Below are 26,929 nucleotides of genomic sequence, written 5' to 3'. Positions count from 1 at the left end.
CAACTGTTGCACTGTTGTGTATAATGTGGTGGTTCGCGAGCCATTGCTGGGTGGTACTTGAAGTTTGAAATAAAAATATAGATTTTCATGAATATACAGGGTAATCCACGAGGAGTTATCGCCACTCGGGGAGCTTATTTCCGAAGACATTCTGAACAAAAAATGTCATATAAACATAGGTCCTATTATCAATATTTTTAGAGTTAAACTAATTTGAAATTGTTTTGTAAAATACCTTTTTTATTTAGTTTTAAGGGTAAAAGAATATTACAGATAGAGAATGAACTATTCAGAAGTATCATTTCTTTAATTTGCTAGTGTTCTGAAGTTTTGCACAGAATATTTTTTATATTTTTAACTCAGGGCAAATTACTGCGAATTGACAGACATAACACAGTCCGCTCAATAATTGCTAACAGATTAAGAGAACATGTGAATACGAAGTATATGACGAAGTTCAATGGAAGGATCTACACGACGTGCTGACATCTTAATAATTGACTGAGATAAAAAAAAACTGGTCTCATTCTTGACCCCACTGTAAGGTTCGAAATTAATGAAGATAAACCAAAGCAGGTACATGAAGAGAAACGCGCTATTTACCTTCCATGCGGTGATGATCTGTCATAAATATAATATTCAAGATTGGAATGTCATTGGACTTATGTTTGGTGCGCGAGGAACAATTCCCAAATTTACATTGGAGATCCCCAGAAAATTAAAGGTTCCTGATAAGACTTTTCAGACAATTGCATCAACCATTTTAAAATCTTCACTGAACATCATCAATCATCATCTCTATTCATCTTTATAATTTCAATGCATATTATTTATTTTCAATAAATTTTTATCGTTTTGATAGCTACCAAATCTTGTCGCAGAATATTCTTTTTTAAAATTTCATTATATATTTTTTTAATATTAATTTACATTTTCTTTTTTGTTCATTTGAATTGATTAGGATGCCGATATTTTAAATCCAAGATTTGGACGGCTATCATTTCGATGATATTCTCTCTATTACATTTTTCTTACGTAATTATCACAATTGTTAAAAATCACGCCACTTTTTTTTTTTTTTTAGTAGGTTATTTTACGACGCTTTATCAACAACTTTGGTTATTTAGCGTCTGAATGAGATGGTGATAATGCCGGTGAAATGAGTCTGGGGTCCAGCACCGAAAGTTACCCAGCATTTGCTCATATTGGGTTGAGGGAAAACCCCGGAAAAAACCTCAACCAGGTAACTTGCCCCGACCGGGAATCGAACCCGGGCCACCTGGTTTCGCGGCCAGACCCGCTGACCGTTACTCCACAGGTGTGGACTCGCCACTCTTGTAAACCCTTTATGACTGTACATTAGGATGCAAAATTGAGCAATAAAGAATTAAGTTGCTAGAAATAATGTGATTTGTAACAATTGTTGTGATAAGTGCGTAAAAATAATGTAACTGTTAGTTAAAAATAATAAAAAAAAATCTGTACATAGCAACTAAAGAGTTAACACACTTTTACCTTCACAATATTAGTCAATATTCTATCTGTAAATTATTTTACCCTCAGAAGTAAATAAAAATATACAGTGTTACTATAAATGATCTTTCCGATTACAAACTTGAATAACTATCGTTAGGAGACACTTAGAAACATGATATTGGTATCAATGGAAAGAGAAACTCAAATATTTTTTGTCATCCATTCACATGTGGTACTCTTAAATCAGCAAAAATTAGAAAACATGAAATTGGTATCAACAGAAACAGAAACTCCAACAATTTTTTAATTATTTCACTGGAAAATATGAAACAGAAAGAGAAACATTTGGTTCACAACCGTAAGTAAGTCACATGTGCTCAATGTGAGCACATCAAGTTTGTAGTCAATTTCCTTCCATACACGTTGCAGCATTGGACCATCCACCAGTGCAATGGCCTCTGTGATGCGGACACGAAGATCCTCAATGGTAGGTGGTAATGGTGGCGGACACGAAGATCCTCAATGGTAGGTGGTAATGGTGGCTGATACACTTGTTTTATAAAACCCCACAGAAAAAAAATCACAAGGAGTGAGGTCGGGGGAACGTGGAGGCCAATGTAAACATTCTAAATCTTCACGGCCAGCATGTCCAATCCAACTCCTTGGAAGTCGTGTATTCAGTTCGTTTCTGACATCTAAGTGGTAATGGGGTGGTGCCCCATACTACTGAAAAATGAGACCTTCGATGTCCTGTTCCAGTTGTGGAAGAAGCCATAACTGTAACATATCTAGGTACCACATGCGGATAATGGGAATGTTATGTTTTATTTAACGACACTCGCAACTGCAGAGGTTATATCAGCGTCGCCAGATGTGCCGGAATTTTGTCCCGCAGGAGTTCTTTTACATGCCAGTAAATCTACTGACATGAGCCTGTCGCATTTAAGCACACTTAAATGCCATCGACCTGGCCCGGGATCGAACCCGCAACCTTGGGCATAGAAGGCCAGCGCTTGTGGATAATGGGCCCGCTGGGTGGATCAACACGAAATTTTGTTCTAAAATTGCATTGTACAGTGACAACAGACTGGGATATGTGAAAATCTAGCACACAAAATGCCCTCCTGTCTTCGTTTGCAGCCATCTTCCTGTTTTATCGTCTCCTAGCAACGAAATTAATAAATATGCGACAGGTTCACCAACATAACAAAAAATATTTGAGTTTCTCTTTCCATTGATACCAATATCATGTTTCTAAGTGTCTCCTAACGATAGTTATTCGAGTTTGTAATCGGAAACATCATTTATAGTAACAGTGTATATTTTACAAACAACTTTAAATTAATGTAACTCCGAAAATATTGAGAAGAGGATCCATGCTTATATGACATTTTTGTTCAGAATGTCTTCAGAAATAAGCACTGTAAGTGGCAGTAACTTTTCGTGAATCACCCTGTATAAATATATCGCTGTTTTCTGTATATTTTATGGAACACACTACTGAATAAATTCAAAGAGTAACTGTATCTTAATAAAACACTTCTCAATGAAGCAATCAGTTTTATTAGTATTGGATCACAGACCCTGGGAGCAACACATGATGTTTTTCCACAATAAATTTCGTTAGCGGTACAGGAAATTTCATAAGTTAAAAATAGTGGTATGTCATTGGAAAAGGCTAAGAACTGTTGATCTAAGTCTTCATGCCTCATGTTAAAAAACACAACATTTGACATATGGTTGAGGATTTACACAGCACGCAGAACAAAACAGAAAGATTCTATACTATTCTGGGTAAAACCGTATGTATAGGCAAACAGGGCCTTAAACGATGATGGATACAATTTTCCACGTGACCACAGAGCTTGGGACAAATGAACAGTGGAACCGTATCCTCTTCACAGATGACGCCCGCTTCCCTTCTGCACTTGCCTCACGGATGTTGAAGAGTTTAGAGAAGGAGAAGGCAACGATATTAAGAACACTTATTGTAGCCAGAAATATTTTTTTACAAAATATCAACACATATAAAGGTATCCAGGATTTTTTGTCCCTAAGTATACTAAAGAAATTCAGTAGTTTTCGTTCCCGAATGTACCACATCATTAAACTGAAATAGTGTGCACACCGCACAAACATTTTAAAATGCTGAATACAACTGTTAAGTAAAACTACTCATAATACACTTTAAACAATAAATGTAAAACAACAAAACACAGAATGTATCCTATTTTCTTTTATACCACATACTGTACATCTCAATATGGGTAGCCAATGACATACTTTACATGAATACTTAATGATATATGAACATATGAACCTTATAATTTCTTACATAACAAGAAATAGCACTTTTAACAAAGAACAAAATAAAAAGTCGTCTTAGAAATTGAACACCACTGAGATAAGGCTCTTTATAGATGGAAAACATGATTTCCACTTACTGACCACGATCTTCTCCTGTCCTAACCCATTCTACGTACACAACAGTATGATATTTCTACGATCAGGATATGTTTCACAACTGCAGTTCACATTTACGAGTTTGGCAGTGCCAATTTAAAAAATAGCGATATGCAGTTTCAGTCTTATCCCTTTTTATAAAATCTTATGGCACTTTGAATGCTGTTGGTGGCAGTTCACATTACATAATATGTAATTCACCAAGATTTCACCACAGAATGCAAATCTCCCACAATCGTATTTATTGAAGCTCTTGAGGAATATTGAAAATGTGTGGGAGTCATAGACACAACAAAAGAAAATATAGTGAGTCTTTCTTAAGCACCAGTCATGTACCATCTGTTCGGTACACAGACACTATAACCTATATTTTAAGTATCTTACTTTTTGTGCTGAAGTATATGTGAGATCACAACCAATCAGATGCAATTTAATCTTTTAAAGCAGTTAAATCATCGCTTCTCGTACAAGTTAAATACATCCCTGTTAATTGTGCACCGACAGCTGGTAGTATATGCTAATCTCTACATACCATGAAAAACATTGGGTTCACCTCCCCCTCCAGCATCATTCTGCCCCATGACTACGTTATCGTCAAGATCACCACCTTCAGAATCTGCGTCACTACCACTACCCATTTCACTGCTCTCTGAACTAGGAGCGCCACTATCATTGTCGTCGTCGTCATCATCATCATCATCTTCATCAGTGCCCACATCCCCCAATCCCTCGTCAGGCAAAATGAAATCTCCATCACCTCCAGGAGGCAACATATAATTGTGTAGGTCTCCTCCCCCCTGGTTGGCAAGAACCAGCAAGTTCAGCAACCAATGAGGAAATGGCTGTACATCAGCAGGCAGTATGACGTCATTGTCATTGTCGAAGTCTTCCGCTGCAACCAGAAGAGGGATGAGTTCGTCGTGCACGGGGTGCAGAACGTCCGGCTCGGGTGGGGGAGGCACCATGGCCACCGCATTGTTTCCTTCACCGTCACGGTTGTTATTCGCAACGTCGCCGTTCTCAACAACAAGGGCCATCGGGTCGTACAGAGCTTCGTTGCGGAAGCGAAACAACAGCCCCTCGTTGTTGTCAACATGATCGTTCTCTTCGCTCGATTCGGATTCGTAGTACTCTGACTCTTCGCTGCAGTCTTCTGTCAGCACATCGTCGCTCTCGGAACAGATTTCGTCCACTTGTTCTGGCGTCAAGTCCATGTCCATATCTTGAACCGAGAACGAATTCGGATAACCGCTGTCAACAGCTTTGTCGTTCTGCTCGTCCAAACTTGAGCTTTCGCCTATGCTGCGATCCTGCGATGATTCTAGAGCGGACGAACCAGTGCTGCCGAATTTCCAAGGCTGACTCAGTACAGGTTCCGAGACAGAAGCTTCCTCAACCGGTTGAGTCAGGTTCAGGTACAGTAATTCAACTGATTCGCTCTCACTTGACTGAACAGTCTGAGGGGAGTTTCGAAGTCTTTCACTATGAGAATTTATTACAGCACAGTCACTTTGTACGCATTTCACTTGGTTTGTCAAACTCTGAGAGTTCTGAGGTAACAAAGAGACTTTGCTATCTAGTACATCAGAATAGGAACATAAAGATATATTTTTCCCTACTTTCTGCACTTCTTCTTTTTTATGGTCCACTAAGGCCTCTGTTTTGGAGTATTTTTCGAAGTCCATGTCTTCAGACGATTCAACACTCAAAGGAAAACAATTCTGGTTTGTTTTCGAAAACCTAAAACGTCCGTTATTGCCATTATGTCTTGTAAAACTATCGACTACAGGGCAGATCACGTGGTCAACTTGTTGTTCTGCCAATCTTTCAGATTTCAAATTGGTATCAATATCATCTGCGAGATTTAAATTTGTACTAACGTGACCTGGGTGTTGTACAGATGAATCCAACGTTTTATCGGTGTTCTCAATGAAGTCTGAGCTGTGTTCCCCCCACCCATCAACACTTTCCGACTTACAACTATTGCCTTCTTCACTGTGCAACAAGTCTCTGAGACTTGACATAAACGTAACTTTATTTGCTTCTTGGCCTACATTTTCCTGTTGAGCAAAGGCCATGTTATCTGAACAACTAGACCTCAAACCGGCTGCTACAGAGTTGCTGTCTTCATCCAAGCCTGGTTGAGGTGTATCCCAATCTTCTTTCTCGTCAGTTTCTAATGCATAACTCGGCACATTCTCTCCTGGACTTTCTGAATAAGGGTCCTCCAAGTCTTGCAAGGAATTCTCGTATTCTCCACAGTAAGGGTAAACAACAGCCATTCCATCCTCAGCGTGTTCTGTCACCTCCCAGCCTGCTTCCTTCAGAATGTCTCTGCATTTGAAAAGAAAACATACGAGATATTAGAATCTCTGCTTAGAAATTGTTGTTGTTGTTTTCTAATGCCAGGCATTTGACAATAAAGTTATTTGACCTCTTGCACTCCAATATTTTTCAAAGATATTTTTAGAAATTGTATCTATGTATTTACCTAACTGAGGTCCATTTCTGTTTTGCTAATTTTTGCAGTCTAATATTTCCATACAGAGAAGTTTTATATAATATCTATAGGCTATATATAATTTGAACTGGTAATGGAAGTTACGGGAAAACGGCTGAACAGATTTTAATGAATGACCCCTCATTTTGAAGCTTGGCATCCAAGGATTTTCAGAAAAATAGTGACTTTCAGTGGAGCGTTAGTTTTCCTACATAATTTTCCTATTTTCCAAAATTCATCTTTCGTCAGTTTTGAGAACTAACTGCATTTCAGCAGTCGGCCGTGATTTCAGAATAAAACAAAACACAAACACACTACAATAAACAATAGGCTATTACACGAAGGCCATGACCTGCAGGATTGCTGACATATTTGGAGTTCAAATTCAATTGGTTATTAAAAACTTGAAGACTTGCTAAAATAATTTACAGGTCTGATTCTGCAGTGTGTAATTTTCTGAGTACAGCTGTGTATTGGATATTAAAATCTACAAAACTTGAGGCGGTTTGATAATATTATTACATTTGAAATGAAACATTATTATAGTTAATGCCATGATGTGACTATTTTTCATTAATTATACATATTAATGCTATATTGATGATATGAAAGTAAAATGCTTTTGTAGATGTAGAGAATATATTAAATTAGATCTTCATTTCTATAATTTACTGAGGGCGGCTATTTTACAAATGAACTTACAAAACTTACGTAAGAGAATAATATTGTTATTAAAAATCAAATATTTTCATAGTTATTAATCAAATGTGGTGTGGTGTAAATATTTATATGTGTCATTCTCTTCAGTATTGGCTCGAGAGAGCGCAAAAATTACAGTTCCTAAGGAAAGACCAAAAGGTATTACTTACTGATAAAATAAGAGGCCTACAAAATTTTGTAGTCTCCCGATCATTTCGGCAAGATCTCTTAAGCAGGATAAAATGATTTTACCCTCTACATTTCAAGCTCTACATGCAGCAGCTATACCAAGATGCTATGTCTATTGTTCGAAAGCATAGCAAACCTGACTTTTTTTAACTTTCACCTACAATCCACAATGATCTGAAATAACCTATTCTTTACTTCCACATGAAAAACCCACTATTCGTCCTGACATTGTTACTTGCGTTTTCGCGTTGAAACTCAAAAACTGAAGGTGGATAAGTTCAAGAAAAAGTATTTGGCATAAAAAAACATTCAGAGGGAGTATATTTCATTATTATGGAAGCAAATGACTTTCAAAATGTCCGGTATTCTTCATTGAAAATAAATCTGAAAAATGTTTATTCAACGTTTAATAAACTTAGTTTGCAGCATTTGCTGCACAATCCACTAGTTCTTATTGAATTTGGTATTCCTAAGAAACTAGTTCGATTAATTAAAATGTGTCTCAGTGAAACATAATCCATATGGGTCAGTTTCTATCTGATGCTTTTCCAATTCACTGCGGGCTAAAGCAAGGAGATGCACTATCACCTTTACTTTTTAACTTTGCTCTAGATTATGCCATTTGGAAAGTCCAGGATAACAGAGAGGGTTTGGAATTCAATGGGTTACATCAGCTGCTTGTCTATGCGGATGACGTGAATATGTTAGGAGGAAATCCATAAACTATTAGCGAAAACACGGGAATTTTACTTGAAGCAAGTAAAGAGATAGGTTTGGAAGTAAATCCCGAAAAGACAAAGTGTATGATTACGTCTCGTGACCAGAACATAGTACGAAATGGAAATATAAAACTAGAAAATTTTTCCTTTGAAAAGGTGGAAAAATTCAAATACTTTGGAGCAACACTAACAAATATAAATGACACTGGAAAGGAAATTAAACACAGAATAAATATGGGAAATGCATGTTATTATTTGACAGTTAATTTAACTTTTACAATATTATATTTGTTCAAATCAAATTTCTGCACATTTAAAGGACAGAACTAAAATTTTTTCAATCATTTATTATCATAATACACTGCTCTCTTAAAATGATTGATCATATTGGAAATTAATTCAATGACTTTCCCAAAAATGTATCATATAAAACAATTTTTATCTCGAAAAGGAAGCAAGAACGAGCAAAATTATATAAAGTTTTTTTGTTTGAAATATCTCAAAGAGTACCACCTGAAATTAATGACATTACTTACGGTTCACTCTGTATAAACATTATGCTTAAGATTAGCAGTAAGAAAAATTAAAGTCCTCAAGAGACAAAGACAAAGCGCAGCTCAAACTTTGCGAGGTGACTTAAGCATGTGCTTACATTCTGCATAATGGCTGCAAAAGGGTATCTGTCGGATACAGGGGGAGAGCCATTAATCCTTCCCATTGAAGGCTTTAAGGAACCAACCTGGACAAATACCCAATGTCCCATCCCTACCTTCCCGTGGTGCAGCTGTTAGAAAGCATAATTTTACAAGTTAAACTAAAGGGAGGGGCTACTCATCAATTAGCACTGGTCAGCTTGATGAGTTAATGACTGAATTTGGCATAATTTTCCTCTATTCAATACCTAATTCCCTCTTTACCCTTTCCTATCCAGTCCTCTGACTGAACTCTTACTTTCTTCGAGGCCTAGGGGTTCATTTCCCTTTCCTTCCTCCTCTTTCTACTTTTCTGTTCCTAGTGCTGACCTGCTATGGCACTAAAATCGTCCTCTGGTGGCTTAAGGAGGGAAAGCTGGTGATCAACAAGATCTCCCAGCTAGGTCCAATGCACCCGTCGACCAACAGCAGGTGTGGTCCTCCAGACATTCTGGGGGTTGTGTGTGAATGAAGTAGCCACCAAAACATTAAAATATGTTCACTTAAATCAGCTACAACTTGCCATTTTCACTCCAAAACAGTTAATTCCCGATTTACCACGAAAATCGTCTGTAGCTGCATTTAGATTGGCAACAGGCCATGATTGTTTGACCAAACACCTGCATAGAATTGGAATATATCAGTCCCCTAACTGCCCATTGTGCAACTCAAACCAAGAAATGGATTCGGAACACCTCAAATTCTGTGCTTCATTGCCTGGTCATGATAATATCTTTGAAAAATATTGGAGTGCAAGAGGTCAAATGACTTTATTGTCAAACGCCTGGCATTAGAAAACAACAACAACATTCTGTATAAATGAAACAACACTGCAGGGTTACCAAAATAATGTAAATAAAAATTCCGTAAAATAATAAGCACATCAAGGAGCTACAGAGCTATTCTATTACCAGCCGAGGTTGAGAAGGTTCACATCCTGGCCTCCTGCTTGCCTCAGACACAGACATTAATACCAGAGAGGGTTCACATCCTGGCCTCCTGCTTGCCTCAGACACAGACATTAATACCAGAGAGGGTTCACATCCTGGCCTCCTGCTTGCCTCAGACACAGACATTAATACCAGAGAGGGTTCACATCCTGGCCTCCTGCTTGCCTCAGACACAGACATTAATACCAGAGAGGGTTCACATCCTGGCATCCTGCTTGCCTCAGACACAGACATTAACACCAGAGAAGGTTCACATCCTGGCCTCCTGCTTGCCTCAGACACAGACATTAACACCAGAGAGGGTTCACATCCTGGCCTCCTGCTTGCCTCAGACACAGACATTAACACCAGAGAAGGTTCACATCCTGGCCTCCTGCTTGCCTCAGACACAGACATTAACACCAGAGAGGGTTCACATCCTGGCCTCCTGCTTGCCTCAGACACAGACATTAATACCAGAGAGGGTTCACATCCTGGCCTCCTGCTTGCCTCAGACACAGACATTAACACCAGAGAGGGTTCACATCCTGGCCTCCTGCTTGCCTCAGACACAGACATTAACACCAGAGAGGGTTCACATCCTGGCCTCCTGCTTGCCTCAGACACAGACATTAACACCAGAGAAGGTTCACATCCTGGCCTCCTGCTTGCCTCAGACACAGACATTAACACCAGAGAGGGTTCACATCCTGGCCTCCTGCTTGCCTCAGACACAGACATTAATACCAGAGAGGGTTCACATCCTGGCCTCCTGCTTGCCTCAGACACAGACATTAACACCAGAGAGGGTTCACATCCTGGCCTCCTGCTTGCCTCAGACACAGACATTAACACCAGAGAGGGTTCACATCCTGGCCTCCTGCTTGCCTCAGACACAGACATTAACACCAGAGAAGGTTCACATCCTGGCCTCCTGCTTGCCTCAGACACAGACATTAACACCAGAGAGGGTTCACATCCTGGCCTCCTGCTTGCCTCAGACACAGACATTAATACCAGAGAGGGTTCACATCCTGGCCTCCTGCTTGCCTCAGACACAGACATTAATACCAGAGAGGGTTCACATCCTGGCCTCCTGCTTGCCTCAGACACAGACATTAACACCAGAGAGGGTTCACATCCTGGCCTCCTGCTTGCCTCAGACACAGACATTAACACCAGAGAGGGTTCACATCCTGGCCTCCTGCTTGCCTCAGACACAGACATTAACACCAGAGAGGGTTCACAGACTCACCGTAACACAGACACGGAGTCGCACCACAATCTGACATGTGGCAACAGATCTTGCACAGGAATCTGGATGCTCATGTCTCTACAGTACTTCTCGTTATCTGCCAGCACGCGGATGTAGTATTCAGCCTGGTGAAGAATCTTTTCCTCATCTGTCCGGTTGTCCACTCGTACTGGATATGAATATTCCCTGACTAGCACGTATTTCTCTTCGGACTGCAGCATCTGCAACAATAACAAATACGGTGCAGGCTACACAATGATTCACTTGTCTCTTCCCTGCAATTAATTCATAGTTATGGTCGACCTAAAGAGAAGAGGCTGTTCAGTAACTTTATATGAAACGAGTCAAAGTCAGGATAGGAGAAGAAATGTCATGAGGAAGTGAAATATGGAGAGGAGTACAAGGATATCTTTCATCACCTACCCTGTTCAACATCTACTTGGAGGATTTAGTGAAGAACTGTTTTCAGAACATGGGAGGAGTGATGGTAGGAGGAAGAAGAATAAAGTGCATAAGATTTGCTGATGATATGGCGTTGTTAGCAGAAGAGATGATACTAAGGGATATGCTACTGGAGCTAAATGACAGCTGTGAGCAGTATGGGATGAAGATAAATGCCAACAAGACGAAGACCATGATCATAGGAAGAAAAGTAAAGAAGGTAAACTTGTGAGTTCTAAATGAGGCAGTAGAGCAAGTGGACAGCTTCAAATACTTGGGGTGTACTATAAGCAGTAACATGAGCTACTGCTAGGAAGTCAAAAGGAGAAGAGCAATTGCAAAGGAAGCTTTTAATAGAAAAAGGAGCATCTTCTGGTGCACCTCTGGAGAAAGAACTGAGGAAGAGACTAGTGAAGTGCTTTGTGTGGAGTGTAATATTGTACGGGGCAGAAACCTGGACATTACGACGAAGTGAAGAGAAGCAAATAGAAGCATTTGAAATGTGAATATGGAGGAAAATGGAACGTGTAAAATGGACAGACAGAGTAAAAAACGAAGCTGTGTTGGAAAGAGTGAATGAAGAAGTAATGATTCTGTAACTGATCAGGAAGAGGAAAAGGAATTGGTTGGGTCACTGGCTGAGAAGAAACTGTCTACTGAAGGATGCACTGGAAGGAATGGTGAATGGGAGAAGAGTTCATGGCAGAAGAAGATATCAGATGATAGACGACATTAAGATATATGGATCATATGCGGAGACTAAGAGGAAAGCAGAAAATAGGAAAGATTGGAGAATGCTGGGTTTGCAGTGAAAGACCTGCCCTTGGACAGAACACTATGAATGAATGAATGAATGAATGAATGAATGAATGAATGGTGAACCTTTACATTTCAGCTTTTTGATCTGTCATCACTTTAAAATCTACTCACATACTATCCTTGTTCACTGATTAATTATTATTATTATTATTATTATTATTATTATTATTATTATTATTATTATTATTATTATTATTAACATTCTATCAATTTTCTTCATTTTGTCTAATTCTTATCATTTATTTGTACCCCACTGTTTTATGTTCATATATTCATTTACCAAATATTTCCCGTTTAATTCCTAACCTCCTGCTCTAAATGAATTTCTATCTATCCTTCCCTGTCTAACCTCTTCTATTCTCGCTCATACCTAGACTGTCTCCCTTCCTTTTCCCTCTTTTTTTCTCGATTCTCAAATCCACCTATTCAATCATTCTTTACCAGCTATTTTCTCCTAAATTATTTGTGTACATTTCATTTTCTATATTGTACAACACCTACAGCATTTATTATTTCCATACTATTCTCTCCTATATTTATTTACCTATTCCTTTCTCTTCGTCCCTACTCCCTCTTTTATTGCTTCTTTCCGTATATATCCAGAATATTCCTACACTTATAGTACCCTGATGTTACTTCCAACTCAACACTGATTCACATTAGTAATATCCAATTCACTTAATTTCACTACTGATTTCTCTCTTCCACTTCTCATTTGATTCTGTTATTCATGCACTTTAATTGATTGTTTCTGTGTTTTATATTCTAACACTTTAAAATTACTTAAAAACATCCAAATTATTTTAATACTAACATTTATTAGTTATTAAAACTTAAACTTACATTTAAGAAGATCTTGTTTATAATCCAGGAAGTTTGCTAACTATGGTTTCCAGGGAAACCTGACATGGCCTACTCTACTCACATCATTCCAAAACAACAAACTAACAGTAGATAGCTTTGGATCTGCGAGATTTATCGAAAGAGTTGTCATCTCAATTGTTATCAGAGTGACATCTGTTAACAGGAATAATGTCGGACCTATCTTTATTTATGAACAAACAACAGTAAATGGCTTTGTTTTCTCATCTCATGAAGAGCATTTTCTGCATGAAATTTCATCTTCCTCAGTAAGGCCCGTAACACACTTGAAGAGTTTTCACTAGTGAGAAATGTGTTGTGAGAAAGAGGTGAAGAGCCTTCCTCCACACACTTGGCGAGTTCTCATCACAGATCACACCTCGCTATGATCATCTATGCACTGCCTTCATGCAGAAAGCATTTTTCTGATTATAGTAATCACTCATTGGGGAAAATATTATAGGTTATGTATTTACGTATATTGTCGTACTTAAATATATAACTTGCAAGTATATTGTCGTACTTTACAAATTACGTACGAACGCTATGTTGAATCTGAGTATTCAGATGATGAGGAAATGGAGTTACATGAACATATTTTGTTAAGGAAAAAAAAAAAGTAGGCCTAAAATTAAAGCCAGAAATATCTGAAAATCACATTGTATCTTACGAAAATAAGGGTGAGTTTTGGACACTGGTTCCGATTTGAATTATGATACGTTTAGGCGTTATTTCAGATTAAATGGACCTCAGTTTTTTGCTATTCATGATATGATAGAGGATTCTTTGCTATGTTATGATTAAAATTATGTAAACTGTTAAGACATAGATACATTATTTCAAATGTTTAATTATTACTATTAAATCTCATCAAAATAAAATATAGCCCTATTTATTTTCAGGTAATCTGATATTTGTCTCCAGATTTCTTCTTTAAGTTTCGTGTTTTTATAGTTTTCATCCCGTGTATCATATAAATAGGCCTACGGGTGACATCGTACAAGTTCGATAAGTTTCTGACTGCAATTATCAGCCATCTTTCCTCATTTTCAAATAAAAACAATACAATTCATCACCAGCTGTGATATCTTTTTCTAGATTCAATCATCATAACGAGTATAAATGTTAAACATCTTTGATAAATGTGTCAAGAAAATTCGCTGAGCTACCGATTCCAGCGAGAAACTCGTGTGAGGTTTTTGCCTTGAACAAGAATCGCTTCCAGTGTGTGGACGTCCATTTGAATCCATGTTATCAATTTTTTAATTTTCTCGCAACACATTTCTCGCTGGTGAAAACTCTGCAAGTGTGTTGCGGGCCTAACTGTAAACACACTGTCTCGTGCACTATGTACCCTGCAATTGAATACGACTTTAAACATATCTTATTTTACCTTCAGATCACTTAGTTGTGGAGAGCTGTACTGTGGTGCCCTGGCAAACACTGCCATCTGGCTGCAGCAGCCATATTCTTCAGTGCCCTCAGGTCCTCGCCCAATATCATAAAAATGCACATTGTATTCAGGATAACGGGAAGTGATATTTAACGCCCTGCAAATAAGTAAACATAACTAGAATGTTGTGATAACAAATCTAATTTACGTACACAGAATTATATGTAATCAGTGGAGGCTTGGGATGATAAGAAAATGACTTGCTAACACAATAATGAGTAAATATTCCAAAATAAAAAAGTAAATAAATCCAAGAACATACATTAAACTTTTAACACAGCAAGTATAAAAATGTATAATTTGGCATTCATTTTTCACGAAAAAATGTCACTGACTTGAACACAGTTCAACAAATTGTAAAATATTAAATGTTGTACAGGCAATTCAGCATGTTTTGCTAATAGATCTATGCAAGATATAGTAAATGTAAATACGAGGGGGATCCAGAAAATAACGACCGTTTTGTTGTAATAATTAAAAAAATATATATTTATTTGAAAAAACAAAGTCTGTTACATAACTGAAGCTTCCTTTACTTCTCTACATAATCACCACCTACATTTAAACATTTGTCGTATCTGTTCACTAGCTTTAGAATTCCCGTGTTATACTCCTCTGTCGCCAGTTCATTAAGCCAGGTGTTCACTGTCTTCTTCAACTCTTCATCACTTCCAAAACGTGTACCACCCAGAAAGTCTTTCAGCTTAGTGAAAAGGTGAAAATCGCTAGGAGCAAGGTCTGGACTATAGGGCAGATGATCAAAGATTTCCCAACCGAATTGATCCAGCAATTCTCGAGTTGAAGCAGCAGTGTGCGGGCGGGCGTTGTCGTGAAGAAGCACAACTCCTCTCGAAAGCATTCCTTGCCTCTTGTTTTGGATGGCTCGCCGTAGTTTTCGTAAAGTCTCACAATAACGATTTGCATTGATCGTAGTGCCTTTTGGCATGAAATCCAGCAAAAGAACACCTTTGCGATCCCAAAAGACAGTAGCCATGAATGTTTGAATTTTCTCGGTTTCTTGGGTGATGAGGGATGATGCCACTGACGTGATTGGCGCTTGGTCTCTGGGGTGTTGTGAGACACCCAGGTCTCATCACCAGTCACAATTTAATCAAGAAAGGCGTCTCCATCTCTGTGATATCGCATCAAGAATGTCAATGCTGAGGCCATTCTCTGAGTTTTGTGTTGGTCACTCAGTTGCCGTGGAACCCATCGTGCACAGATTTTGTGGTAGCCAAGATGTTGCGACACAATTTCACTAAGCAAAGAACGAGAAATGTCAGGAAAGGCAATATGCAATTCGTCGAGTGATGTGCGCCTGTCTTGCAAGATTCTGTCGTTCACTTTAGTCTTCAGGTCTTCTGTGATGAGTGATGGACGTCCGGGTCGAGTTTCATCGTGGACATTTGTTCGCCCATTGTTGAACATTTTGCACCATTTTCTCACATTTCTTTCATTCATTACAGTATCACCAATACACTTCTTTCAATTGCTGGTAAATTTCTGCAGGTTTCAAATGTCGGCGGGATTATCAATCACGCCGTTCATTTTGAAGTAACACAAAATGCACAATGGCGACTTGTTGCAACCAGTACTCACAACATTATGAGAACACATGTTAAGGAAGCCAGTTGATCTTCAAACAAGGAAGGGGAGTTAGCTGCGCAGTGGGTATGCGCGAACGGTCGTTATTTCCTGGATCCCCGTCGTACATAAAAACGGTATACTTTGTATTGTATTGTATTTATTAACATTCCATGGTATTCATACATGCTTACAGCTAGAATACAGAACAAGTCAAAAAACTTAATACTATTGCACTCGATAATGAGTTTTGGAATAATATTCTGGGGAAATTCTACAGATAGTAACAGTATATTCCTACTACAAAAAAAGAGTAATTAGAATAATAGTAGGTGCCAAATCTACAGAATCGTGTAGGACCATTTAAAAAAACTACAAATAATGCCCATGGCTTGTCAGTATATTTTTTTCATTAATAAACTTCTTCGTATGTAATCGTGAAAACTTTGTAACTAATTCAACAGTTCATAGCATAAATACACATCAAAAAATGACTTTCGTACTTCATCGGCAAGTCTATCGTGCTATCAAAAAGGAGTGCATTATATGGCAGTGAAAATTTTTAATAGCCTCCCCATGGATAAATATATAATAAGATGCGAAACTGCGGTCAGCACCATCTGGATTTGGTGGTTTGAAATAAGGTGATCAGCGCCCAACGTCGTAGGTGGTGAATATTAGAACTACGTGTTGGGTACATTACCGAGAGTTCTCTATTTATCCATTCGAGATATTGCTGTACGGGAGAGTCGAAGTTGAAGATGGCGGACTGAAACTTGCTAATAAGTGAACATAAAGTGATATGTGTGTGTATAAGCAGTGTATGTTAAACAGTGATTTTATGGACGTTGTAAAAATAGTGTTGTTGAATGTATTGTAAAGTAATAGTAATATAATAAATTGAACTATCTAAGTATTTCTTGCAGACCTTTCCATTGCGCTGTATAATAAATATCCAAAGAATACAATCCCAATTATCTAACCTTTTGCTTTATTTTTTGTCTCTGTCTGCTTATATTTTAATCGGGTAGTGTAAAACACATCGTCTCTTTTATCTTCCTGTTGGCTCCGGTAAGAATTTTCAGTAGAAGATGCTGTGAGGAATAAAAATGTAAATGTTTTATTTTAAATTGGGTTAGTTTTGAATATCGATGAGGGTGGGAGGGAATACTTTCTGCACAGTTTAACATTTTCGTCGCCAGGTGCGCTGCTAAATGCATGGAGTAATTACTCTTTTCGCTACTTGGTGCGCTGCTAGATGTAATAACGCCCCTCCCAGAAATAGATGGCAGCAAGATCAATTTCTACAACAGCGCCTCTAGTATGTGTTACGGGAAACTCATTAAGTTTCGCATCCTACAGACGTGGACAAATTATTAACAAAATTGACGATTTTTATGATAATTCTGTTTACAAAATTTGACTTTTCAATTTAGACTACAATTGACAATTTTGCATATTTCTATCATTGCAGTAGACAGAAATATGCAAAAATGTCAATTGTAATTTAAATTGAAGAGTTAAATTTTGTAAAAATATATAATAAAAATCTTCAATTTTGTTAATAATTTGTAAATTAGCAAAAATGTCAACTACAGCCTAAATTGAAGAGTCAAATTTTGTAAAACTATAAAATAAAAATCTTCAGTTTTGCTAATATTTTGAAAACATATCCAAAATGTCAACTGTATTCCAAATTGAAGAATCGAATTTTGTAAAAATATATAATAAAAATCTTCACTTTTGCTAATAATTTGGAAATACGCAAAAATGTCAAGTGTAGTCTAAATTGAAGAATCATATTTTGTAAAAATATATAATAAAAATCTTCAATTTTGCTAATAATTTGTCCACGTCTGTATTATATATTTATCCATGGCCTCCCTATCGATATAAAAAATGAAACTCAAAACATAAGATTATTTAGGACCAAATTAAAGAAGTACCTAATTTCTCACGCCTTCTATTCTGTAGGTGAATTTATAACATTCAACAACGCTGCTTCAATATTTCTGTCTTGAATTAAGTATCAATACTAACCCCTTGTGTTGTACTAGTATACTGTAAAACCATTCTCTATATATTTCAATTAGACTGTGACTACAATCAGGATGAATAGAAGAAATAGTGTACGGACTCTTTGAGTTTACACGGATCTGCCGCAACGCGGCACTGCTACCGCTATGAGCGTGACTCGGAAGGAGATCACAATACTTGTTACGCTGAATGTAGTCCTTTTTAAAAGCAAATCTCTTCCATTTAACCCAGCTATTCGTAACTTAAGAAATACCTTTATAGTCCCTTATTCATAATTAATACTTTTCTATTAGGTAATACTATTATGAACGTTCATAACAGAAAATACAATGGAATCTGAAACGTTGTGAAAGCAATTATAAGTTCAGTATGTAAATAATTAATCTTTTCGTAACAGGTTGCGAATTCAGGGAAACAAAACCCACAAAATGTTAGAATATAAAGTATTGAATTATATTTTACGTTCCTATAAATGAATTAAATTATTCACCATGATTAGTTGCCTGCTTCTAACTGTAGTATAACATCTATAAGAATTTTAGCGAGAATATCACCTGGAGTAACGTTTCTGCTAGCGTAAATAGCAATTGGTTGAATCCAATCTTGCATACATGGCATAAACATCAATACTAATGCATGATTTGCTGTTTCTTTTGGACATCAGTCATAAGATCTCCGAAATCAACAAATTTGTTCACTTTAAGGGAATAATAATTATTTAATTGAATTTCTTCTCTGAGTTTGACCTCATCGAATATTACCACTCCGTAACGTTTATTTTCATATATTTCATCATTTCGGTAAATTAGGGAAAATGTGAGATACAGCTAGCTCCTAGTTGTAATTTTCAATGCTCGTGGTATTTCTGTCTTATGACTTTTTATAATAAAACAGTCTGATTTTATAATCATGTATTCGGAAAAATGCACATCACTAACACAGTTATTTACTGAAAGCTGCCTATTTTTCCGCGTAATCACTCTGGCCCATTTTCCAAACTCATCTTTTTCTTTGGGAGATGAAAAGAAATGTCTTGTTACACTATTTCTACTCTATTCCGATCTACAAGCCGGAACAAAACAGTATGGCATTTTTGTAATTCGATGAAAGAGTAATGGAACGGAGAAAAATTCTCTCCGGCGCCGGGACTTCAACCCGGGTTTTCAGCTCTACGTGCTGATGCTTTATCCACTAAGCCACACCGGATACAACCCCGACGCCGGTTAGAATCGTCTCAGATTAAGCTCCAACTCTTGGGTTCCCTCTAGTGGCCACCCTCTGCACTACGTCATAGATGTCTATGAACGCAGGACCGAAGTCCACACAAGTGCTGAGGTGCACTCGATATGAGTGACTAGTTGGCCGGGATCTGACGGAATAAGCGCCGTCTTAAATCACGAAGTGATTTACGCATATCATATCTGATGCAGAATATCTGCATGGAAATATCATATGTACTTCAGTACATTAAAATAATATATTTTTGTAATTGTTTTGTAAACCACCACACAATATTCTTTTGTCACTGGTTAATTCAAAGCACAACAAATTGAAGACGTCTATATAACTCTCAACAACAAAGCATATTAACAACCCCTAGAAGCTTTCATCATTAAATGCGCAAGAAATATATTTTGTGCGAGATCATGCGTATTTGCTTGGTTTCCACAAAAAACCAATCCGAGGAAAATCTAAAATTCCACATTCAGTATTCCCAACCTAACACACATAACAATTTCCCTCTTCTTACCGCTTAAGTGACATATTTATTTTACTGCTTTAGGCTTTTAACATATTATTTTTAGAGACGTTCAATATAGTAATAATTATAAATTGGAAACTTACCACTGCAATTTCACCTAAATTGCACTGTTAATTATTGTTTTTAAATATTTGCAAAAATTAAGTAAACTCTACGACTCCACTAAAGTTACTGCATTCGTGATGCAAGTAACATTAAGGAAGCCATGAAAAAATCAACAAGATTCCAGACTCCATGGCGGCTACTTTGAACGAAGGAGATGTGGAAATCTAAACTTCTCCTTGACCGGCAAAATTAAACTTGCCGATGTTATTACTGCAATATGTTATATAAATAATATTGTTAAAATATTAAAATGAAAAATAAATCATTACATAACCTTACCGTTTGTTTTAAGTTCGCATTTATAGACTGGGGGAAAAAAAAGACAGACGTATATCACGGCCTGCTGGAGTATAGTTAACACAGAAAACATTTTAAAGCAACAATGTTGAAGATAGATATTTTTGTTTTGCAAATTTGCCGTCATTGAACAGAAACCAAGATGGAGATTTCATTGCAACTAATTAGAAATTCCTCTTTCAGGTATGTAATAAATGATCTTCGCACAAAATAATGTACGATACACGAGCGGTATGTTTTTTCAATTCTCGGAAATTAAAAAAGCTCAACTACGTTTCGCTTTTTCAAACTTTTCCTCGAACATGAAAACTTCAACATACCGCTCTCGTAACGCATATTACTATTTCGAGATGTCTGACTTCAGACAACCGATAGATCCTAGCGATCGAAGCGTCGTTTGTTGTCAGGTCTGCCATCGACAATGGGAAAGCATAGAAGTGCGTACACTATTTCTTCTATTCGTCCTGCTATAATTAAGACTTTGTAGTATTAATTAAGATTTTTTGACATGTTCCATATTCTAACTGTGAAGCGATGTATGAATACCATGGAATGTAAATAAATACAATACATAGTTACTACATTTTAAACTGACATTAATGCAAATCGCCAAAAAACCTAATTATTATCTCAGAAAGACAGAAACACTACAATCATGCAAATTTAAGCTTATTCATTCAGTGTACAACTGATTGAATACTGCTGAACTGACAAAGTAGGTCTACTCTAGCAACTGTAGCTTGATCTTGGTGGCTGGTGATACATTTATACCCAGTAACAGACACTGGGGAAGCTGACAATAGAATGAATAATCTTACTGTACATAGAAACGAAACACACACTGTATTTAATTATTTGGTAATTTCATAGAAGACGGGCACTTGGTTGAATATAGTAAGTATTACCAACTTCTTTATTTCAGAGTTAAATGTTAATGATCTTTTAGTGACTTTTACATGTTAGTTCTAGGTTTTTTGTACTAGGTGTCGCCGTGATTTTCTTTTAATTTTATTGGTTATAGTTGTCATTTGTTCTAGAATTTTCGTTAATTTTGAATGGATAATGACGTTATCAGTTGTTCTTGGTTGTTTGACGTGAGTGGTGTTATGTTGTGACTGATGGCTAAAAGCTATTGAAAGTTTCTCATTTTATGATTTTTGTGATTTTCTTTCGATTTGATTGGCTATAGTTGTCATTTATTCTAGTAGAATTTTCATTAATTTTTAATGGATAATGACGTTGTTCTGTTGTTCTTGGTTGTTTGACGTGAGTGATGTTACATTGCAGATTTGTCTGCATTTGTCGAATGCGCATCGTCATGCTTACGAAAAGCCACTTTTCAGTGCCAATAATTTATTTTGTGTGCACAAGGTTGGAATTTTGAAGTAAGAGGGAAAGAAGGAAACCGTGTTCTGAAATTTATCTATTAAATTTTGTGTCGATTTTGATTTAGTTCTTTCGCTGGTGAAGAAGGATTGTGTTGAATGTTGAGAAGAAAACTGTTTTTCTGTGGTTTAAAGGAATTATTTACTGAATTTTCTGTAGAAGTAAAGGTGTAATAAGTGTTCAAAGAGAATTTCATTTAGTGTAAACACGTGGTTTATTTATGCAAAGTTGACTGTACGACAAAGTGTTGGTTTAGTTCGTTGTTGCCTGCATGGTTTAAGTTTAGATTGCCTTAAAACCTGCGTCATATACTGGAAGTGAAGTGGTTGTCGTTGAAGACGTCGATGAGAATTGAATTTTATTTGATAAGATGATAAATTATTATGTTTTGTTTTGTGTTTTAGTGATTTTTGGGGGTAAAGTGCGGACGAAAACTGCCAGAAAAGTACTACCAACTATGAAGTTCGAATGCCACGAAACGCCAAAAAAATCAAAAGCGAAAAATTAAATATATTTTCATTTTTTTGGAGGGCTTGTTCTTCTTTAAAAATATGAATATATATTTGATTTTTCATCTTTGATTTTGCGATGTTTGGTGACATTTGGAATTCATAGTTGGTAGAACGTTTTTGGTAGTTTTCGTCAGCCATGTTGGATTTTGCCCGTCTTCTAGGAAATTACGTATTATTTTTAACTATTTTTTTTTTTTGTATTTTTCTACATGCACATGCATTTCCTTGTGTATGACAGTTTCAACAGGAAAGAAAAAGTAATACCAGTCTTTAAATTGAGCTCGTGTCCACTCAAATTTATGGTCAGTATTCCTGAAGCCAGTGAAGTCAGGGAACAGGACATTGAAGTCTGAATTTGGTGTTGTGAAGATGGCAACCAATGGCTGAATAAAACCAAACACTGTGAAAGGAACTGCTTCCAAAGTATCAGGATACAGATGTTCTATTCTGAAAAATAAATGACTTTCTTAGTTCAACTGCCCATACTAATATATATGGATATACACTCGTTTATATAATGCAAGTTCTTTTTTAATAACTCTCTTGTGACATACATAATAAATAAGAACTATAAATAGTTATACAGAGTGATTTATATAGAACTGACACATTTCTTTCTCTATTTATTTCAAAACGAATGATGCTAGCCACAATTTGTTATACCTCAAATGTAGAGTATCTTCGGGAGATTACTAACCTCTATAGCAAATGATGAATATGCTTTATTTATTCGGCTGCAAATTCACTTAATGACCAGTTTTTAACGCCAAATTAAGCAGGAGTTTTGATTCCCTGTCATGAGATGCGCAGATGTTTATTCTTTATTCCTTATTGTTGGCACCTGTTTTCGACATTTTGTTTTAGTCACTGAAAATGCAGTACACATTAAATTAAAAGCTCTACCTTGTGAAGCAATAATGGATTAGGAATTCAATTACAGCTACTCAAAGGGCATACCAGAGAGAATTTGGTGTTCGTAATCCCCCAAAGAAACACAATACTGGGATTGGTAAACAAATTGGAAACAACTGGATCTTTAAAAGAATATGACAATAAATATACAGAATAAAAAATAAACATCTGCGCATCTCGTGACAGGGAATCAAAACTCCTGTTTAATTTGACGTTAAAAACTGGTCATTAAGTGGATTTCCAGCCGAATAAATAAAGAATTTTCAACATTTGCAATAGAGGTTAGTAATCTCCCAAAGACACTCTACATTTGAGGTATAACAAATTGTGGCTAGCATCATTCGTTTTGAAATAAAGAAAGAAAGAAAGAAATGTGTCAGTTCTATATAAATCACTCTGTATGTTACAGATAATCTAAATTAGTAACTAAAACTTCTCAAAGGAGGGGAAAGTATCAATTTACAAAAATAAGCTGCAGAAACATTGGACCATGTTAACAAGGAATTTAAACAGAAGTTAAAATGAGGTTTTTGAAACAAACATAAGAAAGTAGGTTACAACAAAGAACAGAATCATATACAATGAGGATAAAACTCAAAGTCAAACCTTCAATATCATCGCTATAATAAAAAGACTGCTGGTAAAATGGTTCGGACATATTAAAAGAATGGAATAAGAAAGATTTCGAAGTTGGTTTGGTAATAAAAAAGGGCAACAAGGATGTTCAAGAGTGGAGTACGTTGTACATAACTTGGAAAATAATTGAGAAGGATTTATTTATTTTAGTAGGTTATTTTACGACACTTTATCAACATCTTAGGTTATTTAGCGTCTGAATGAGATGAAGGTGATAATGCCGGTGAAATGAGTCCGGGGTCCAGCACCGAAAGTTACCCAGCATTTGCTCATATTGGATTGAGGGAAAACCCCAGAAAAAATCTCAACCAGGGCCCGACCGGGAATCGAACCCGGGCCACCTGTTTTGCGGCCAGACACGCTAGCCGTTACTCCACAGGTGTGGGCAATTGAGAAGTATAAATTACGGGAAGATAGAGAATTCTGGAAGAGATTTTGATGACGACGATGACAAAATAGTATGAGGAAGAGAAGGTTCACAAAACAATACTATTGGAAATATCATATGTACTTCGGTACATTAAAATAATATATATGATATGCGTAAATCACTTCGTGATTTAAGACAGCGCTTATTCCGTCGGATCCCGGCCAACTAGTCACTCATAACGAAAGCACCTCAGCACATGTGTGGACTTCAGTCCTACGTTCATAGAATCTATGACGTAGTGCAGAGGGCGGCCACTAGAGGGAACCCAAGAGTTGGAACTTAAACTGAGACGATTCTGTCCGACGCCGGGGTGGGTATCCAGTGTGGCTTAGTGGATAAAGCATCAGCATGTAGAGCTGAAAACCCGGGTAGGCAGTACATCTCACTTGACGATATGTGTCAAAGGAAGAACAATTGTTTGTATAAACCTGAAGTCTGATTAGTGTAATATGTAGCTAGTCAGCGATGTATGTGCAATAGAGAGCGGAAAGCAACTGGCCACCCTACCCTGTTTTCTCCTGGCTTAGTTGTCTCATGAGTAATGCCTTATTGGTGTCACTTATGAGGTTCAAACCTGTCTTCGGAAAGTTGACTAAACAACTACATGTGTTTAACAGCAGTACTCCATAACAGTATAAATTTCAACAGAACCACTCCATTTTACAAGGGAACTACCTCATAGCTAGTTTAGCCTAAAATGTTTTTGTTTACCGATCTACATGTAATATTTGCTTAATATCTTTTGTTGAGTAGTATTGGATTGTAACTGTTTAAGTTTAAATACCATTATTGTATGTATTACTACTGTTATTTTCATTTTATCTACTCTGTAATTACATTGTTGAGTGGATTAAATAAATAAATAAATAAATAAAATGTAAAACATAACCTAAAAAATATTGCTGTCTAGATCTAACATTCATAGGATTACCTATTCCGCTGTGGGTAAGATAAAAATATGTAAATTGCATTATTAGCATCAACAGTGTTCCATTATAAACTATTTACTGTAAAATATATTACTTACAATTCTATGCATACTACTGCATCTGTTCCTAATAAACGAGGATCCCTGTCTCCAATACTTCCAGCCAAAACCTGAATTGTTAAAGATTCTTGGCGATTGTTTAAGTAATCAGAATTAAGTGGTGCTGCCCGACAGCAATTGTGTTCCAACATGTCATGGTCAATGTCAACTGTCACAATCTCTTGTACTCCAGGCATATGCTTCAGGTAAGGAAAGAACCCAAATTCTGCACATCCAAAGTCCACAACCTGAACATACCAAATTATGATAAATAAAACTGTAATCTTTATTGACAGCACTAGTATTACAGTCAGACATCATAACCTGCCTTTCTTATCTTCCCTTGCCATCTTTCATCTACTAAAACATTTTTCACTGCTAGGTATCTTTGAGCGTATACTGGAGGATAAAACTTGATGCCCACATCAGATCCAAACTCTGCCTCGCTGATGACAATAATTCTGTCACTGGATATAAAATTTGGACTCGTCTCTTTCTCACATTCAATATTTTCGGGCTCATTAAAAATCGATTTCGAAATTATAGTCAGAATATATTTTGTCACCATATAAAATGTGTGAAACAACACTATCATTATTTATTGTCTACCTAACCCCTCCCATCCAATAATACCGTCACCTATTAGATTTACAGATCATAACGAACACACAATAATTAACACCAAAATATAAAGCACGTTTGTAGTTGCAATGTTGGCCAACTTGCAGCACTTATCGATATTACTCACTCATTTCGACTATCGATAGCATGCAACCAAAGATGTTAAACTGAATCATAGCCTACGAGCTAGAAAGAGTATATAAAGTGGTCAGCTTGGATTGCACAGCGCTCTTGGTGGTGCCTCGACGAAATAGGGCAGTAATTAAATAAGGGCCCTCCATTGTATAATTTCGTCTGCTTTCCTTATGTTTCATACGGAGATGAAAGCCAGGAAAAAACTAAAAAAAATATATGCTTCCTGTATATGCTGCATATAACTGCAGTATCAGAAGACAAAAAACAAAGAATGTATCACATTTCAGCTAAATTTTATGAAGTTAAGGCATAGCTTTACAGGGCCACATTTTATGGAATTCATTTCGAATTTTTTCTCTACTACCAATTGTTTTATGAGGTATCTGAACTGAATTCAAATATCTTGGAGCAACAGTAACAAATATAAATGACACTCAGGAGGAAATTAAACGCAGACTAAATATGGGAAATGCGTGTTATTATTCGGTTGAGAAGCTTTTGTCATCTAGTCTTGTGTCAAAAAATCAGAAAGTTAGAATTTATAAAACAGTTATATTACCGGTTGTTCTGTATGGTTGTGAAATATGGACTCTCACTTTGAGAGAGGAACAAAGATTAAGGGTGTTTGAGAATAAGGTTCTTAGGAAAATATTTAGGGCTAAGAGGGATGAAGTTACAGGAGAATGGAGAAAGTTATACAACGCAGAACTGCACGCATTGTATTCTTCACCTGACATAATTAGGAAATCCAGCCGTTTGAGATGAGCAGGGCATGTAGCACGTATGGGCGAATCTAGAAATGCAAATAGAATGTTAGTTGGGAGGCCGGAGGGAAAAAGACCTTTGGGGAGACCGAGACGTAGATGGGAGGATAATATTAAAATGGATTTGAGGGAGGTAGGATATGATGGCAGAGACTGGATTAATCTTGCTCAGGATAGGGACCAATGGCGGGCTTATGTGAGGGCGGCAATGAACCTCCGTGTTCC

General features: G+C 36.9%; 1 protein-coding gene across 1 annotated transcript; it reads right to left on the bottom strand.

The window, feature by feature from the left end:
- Nucleotides 1-3,016: 3,016 nt before the first annotated feature.
- Nucleotides 3,017-25,896, bottom strand: Hen1 (Hen1 methyltransferase). Its single transcript, XM_069829657.1, has 6 exons — nucleotides 25,513-25,896; nucleotides 25,185-25,432; nucleotides 22,444-22,626; nucleotides 14,437-14,593; nucleotides 10,923-11,143; nucleotides 3,017-6,273 (listed from the first exon to the last, which is right to left on the bottom strand). Exons 1-6 carry the CDS (start codon nucleotides 25,777-25,779, stop codon nucleotides 4,464-4,466), a joined length of 2,886 nt encoding a protein of 961 aa, XP_069685758.1. The 5' UTR covers nucleotides 25,780-25,896; the 3' UTR covers nucleotides 3,017-4,463.
- Nucleotides 25,897-26,929: the final 1,033 nt, after the last annotated feature.

The sequence above is a fragment of the Periplaneta americana genome, chromosome 6 (genome assembly GCF_040183065.1).
Source record: "Periplaneta americana isolate PAMFEO1 chromosome 6, P.americana_PAMFEO1_priV1, whole genome shotgun sequence".
In the NCBI taxonomy this organism is placed as follows: Eukaryota; Metazoa; Arthropoda; class Insecta; order Blattodea; family Blattidae; genus Periplaneta; species Periplaneta americana.
This window is presented reverse-complemented; position numbering and strand designations above follow the sequence as displayed.

Coding starts and splice junctions, on each gene's coding strand:
- Hen1 (XM_069829657.1), bottom strand. CDS start 25,779: ATGATAGTGTTGTTTCACACATTTTATATGGTGACAAAATATATTCTG. Junction 22,627..25,184: donor GCAGTAGTATGCATAGAATT/GTAAGTAATATA, acceptor TTTATTTTTCAG/AATAGAACATCTGTATCCTG. Junction 14,594..22,443: donor CGAGCTCAATTTAAAGACTG/GTATTACTTTTT, acceptor ACTTATTTGCAG/GGCGTTAAATATCACTTCCC.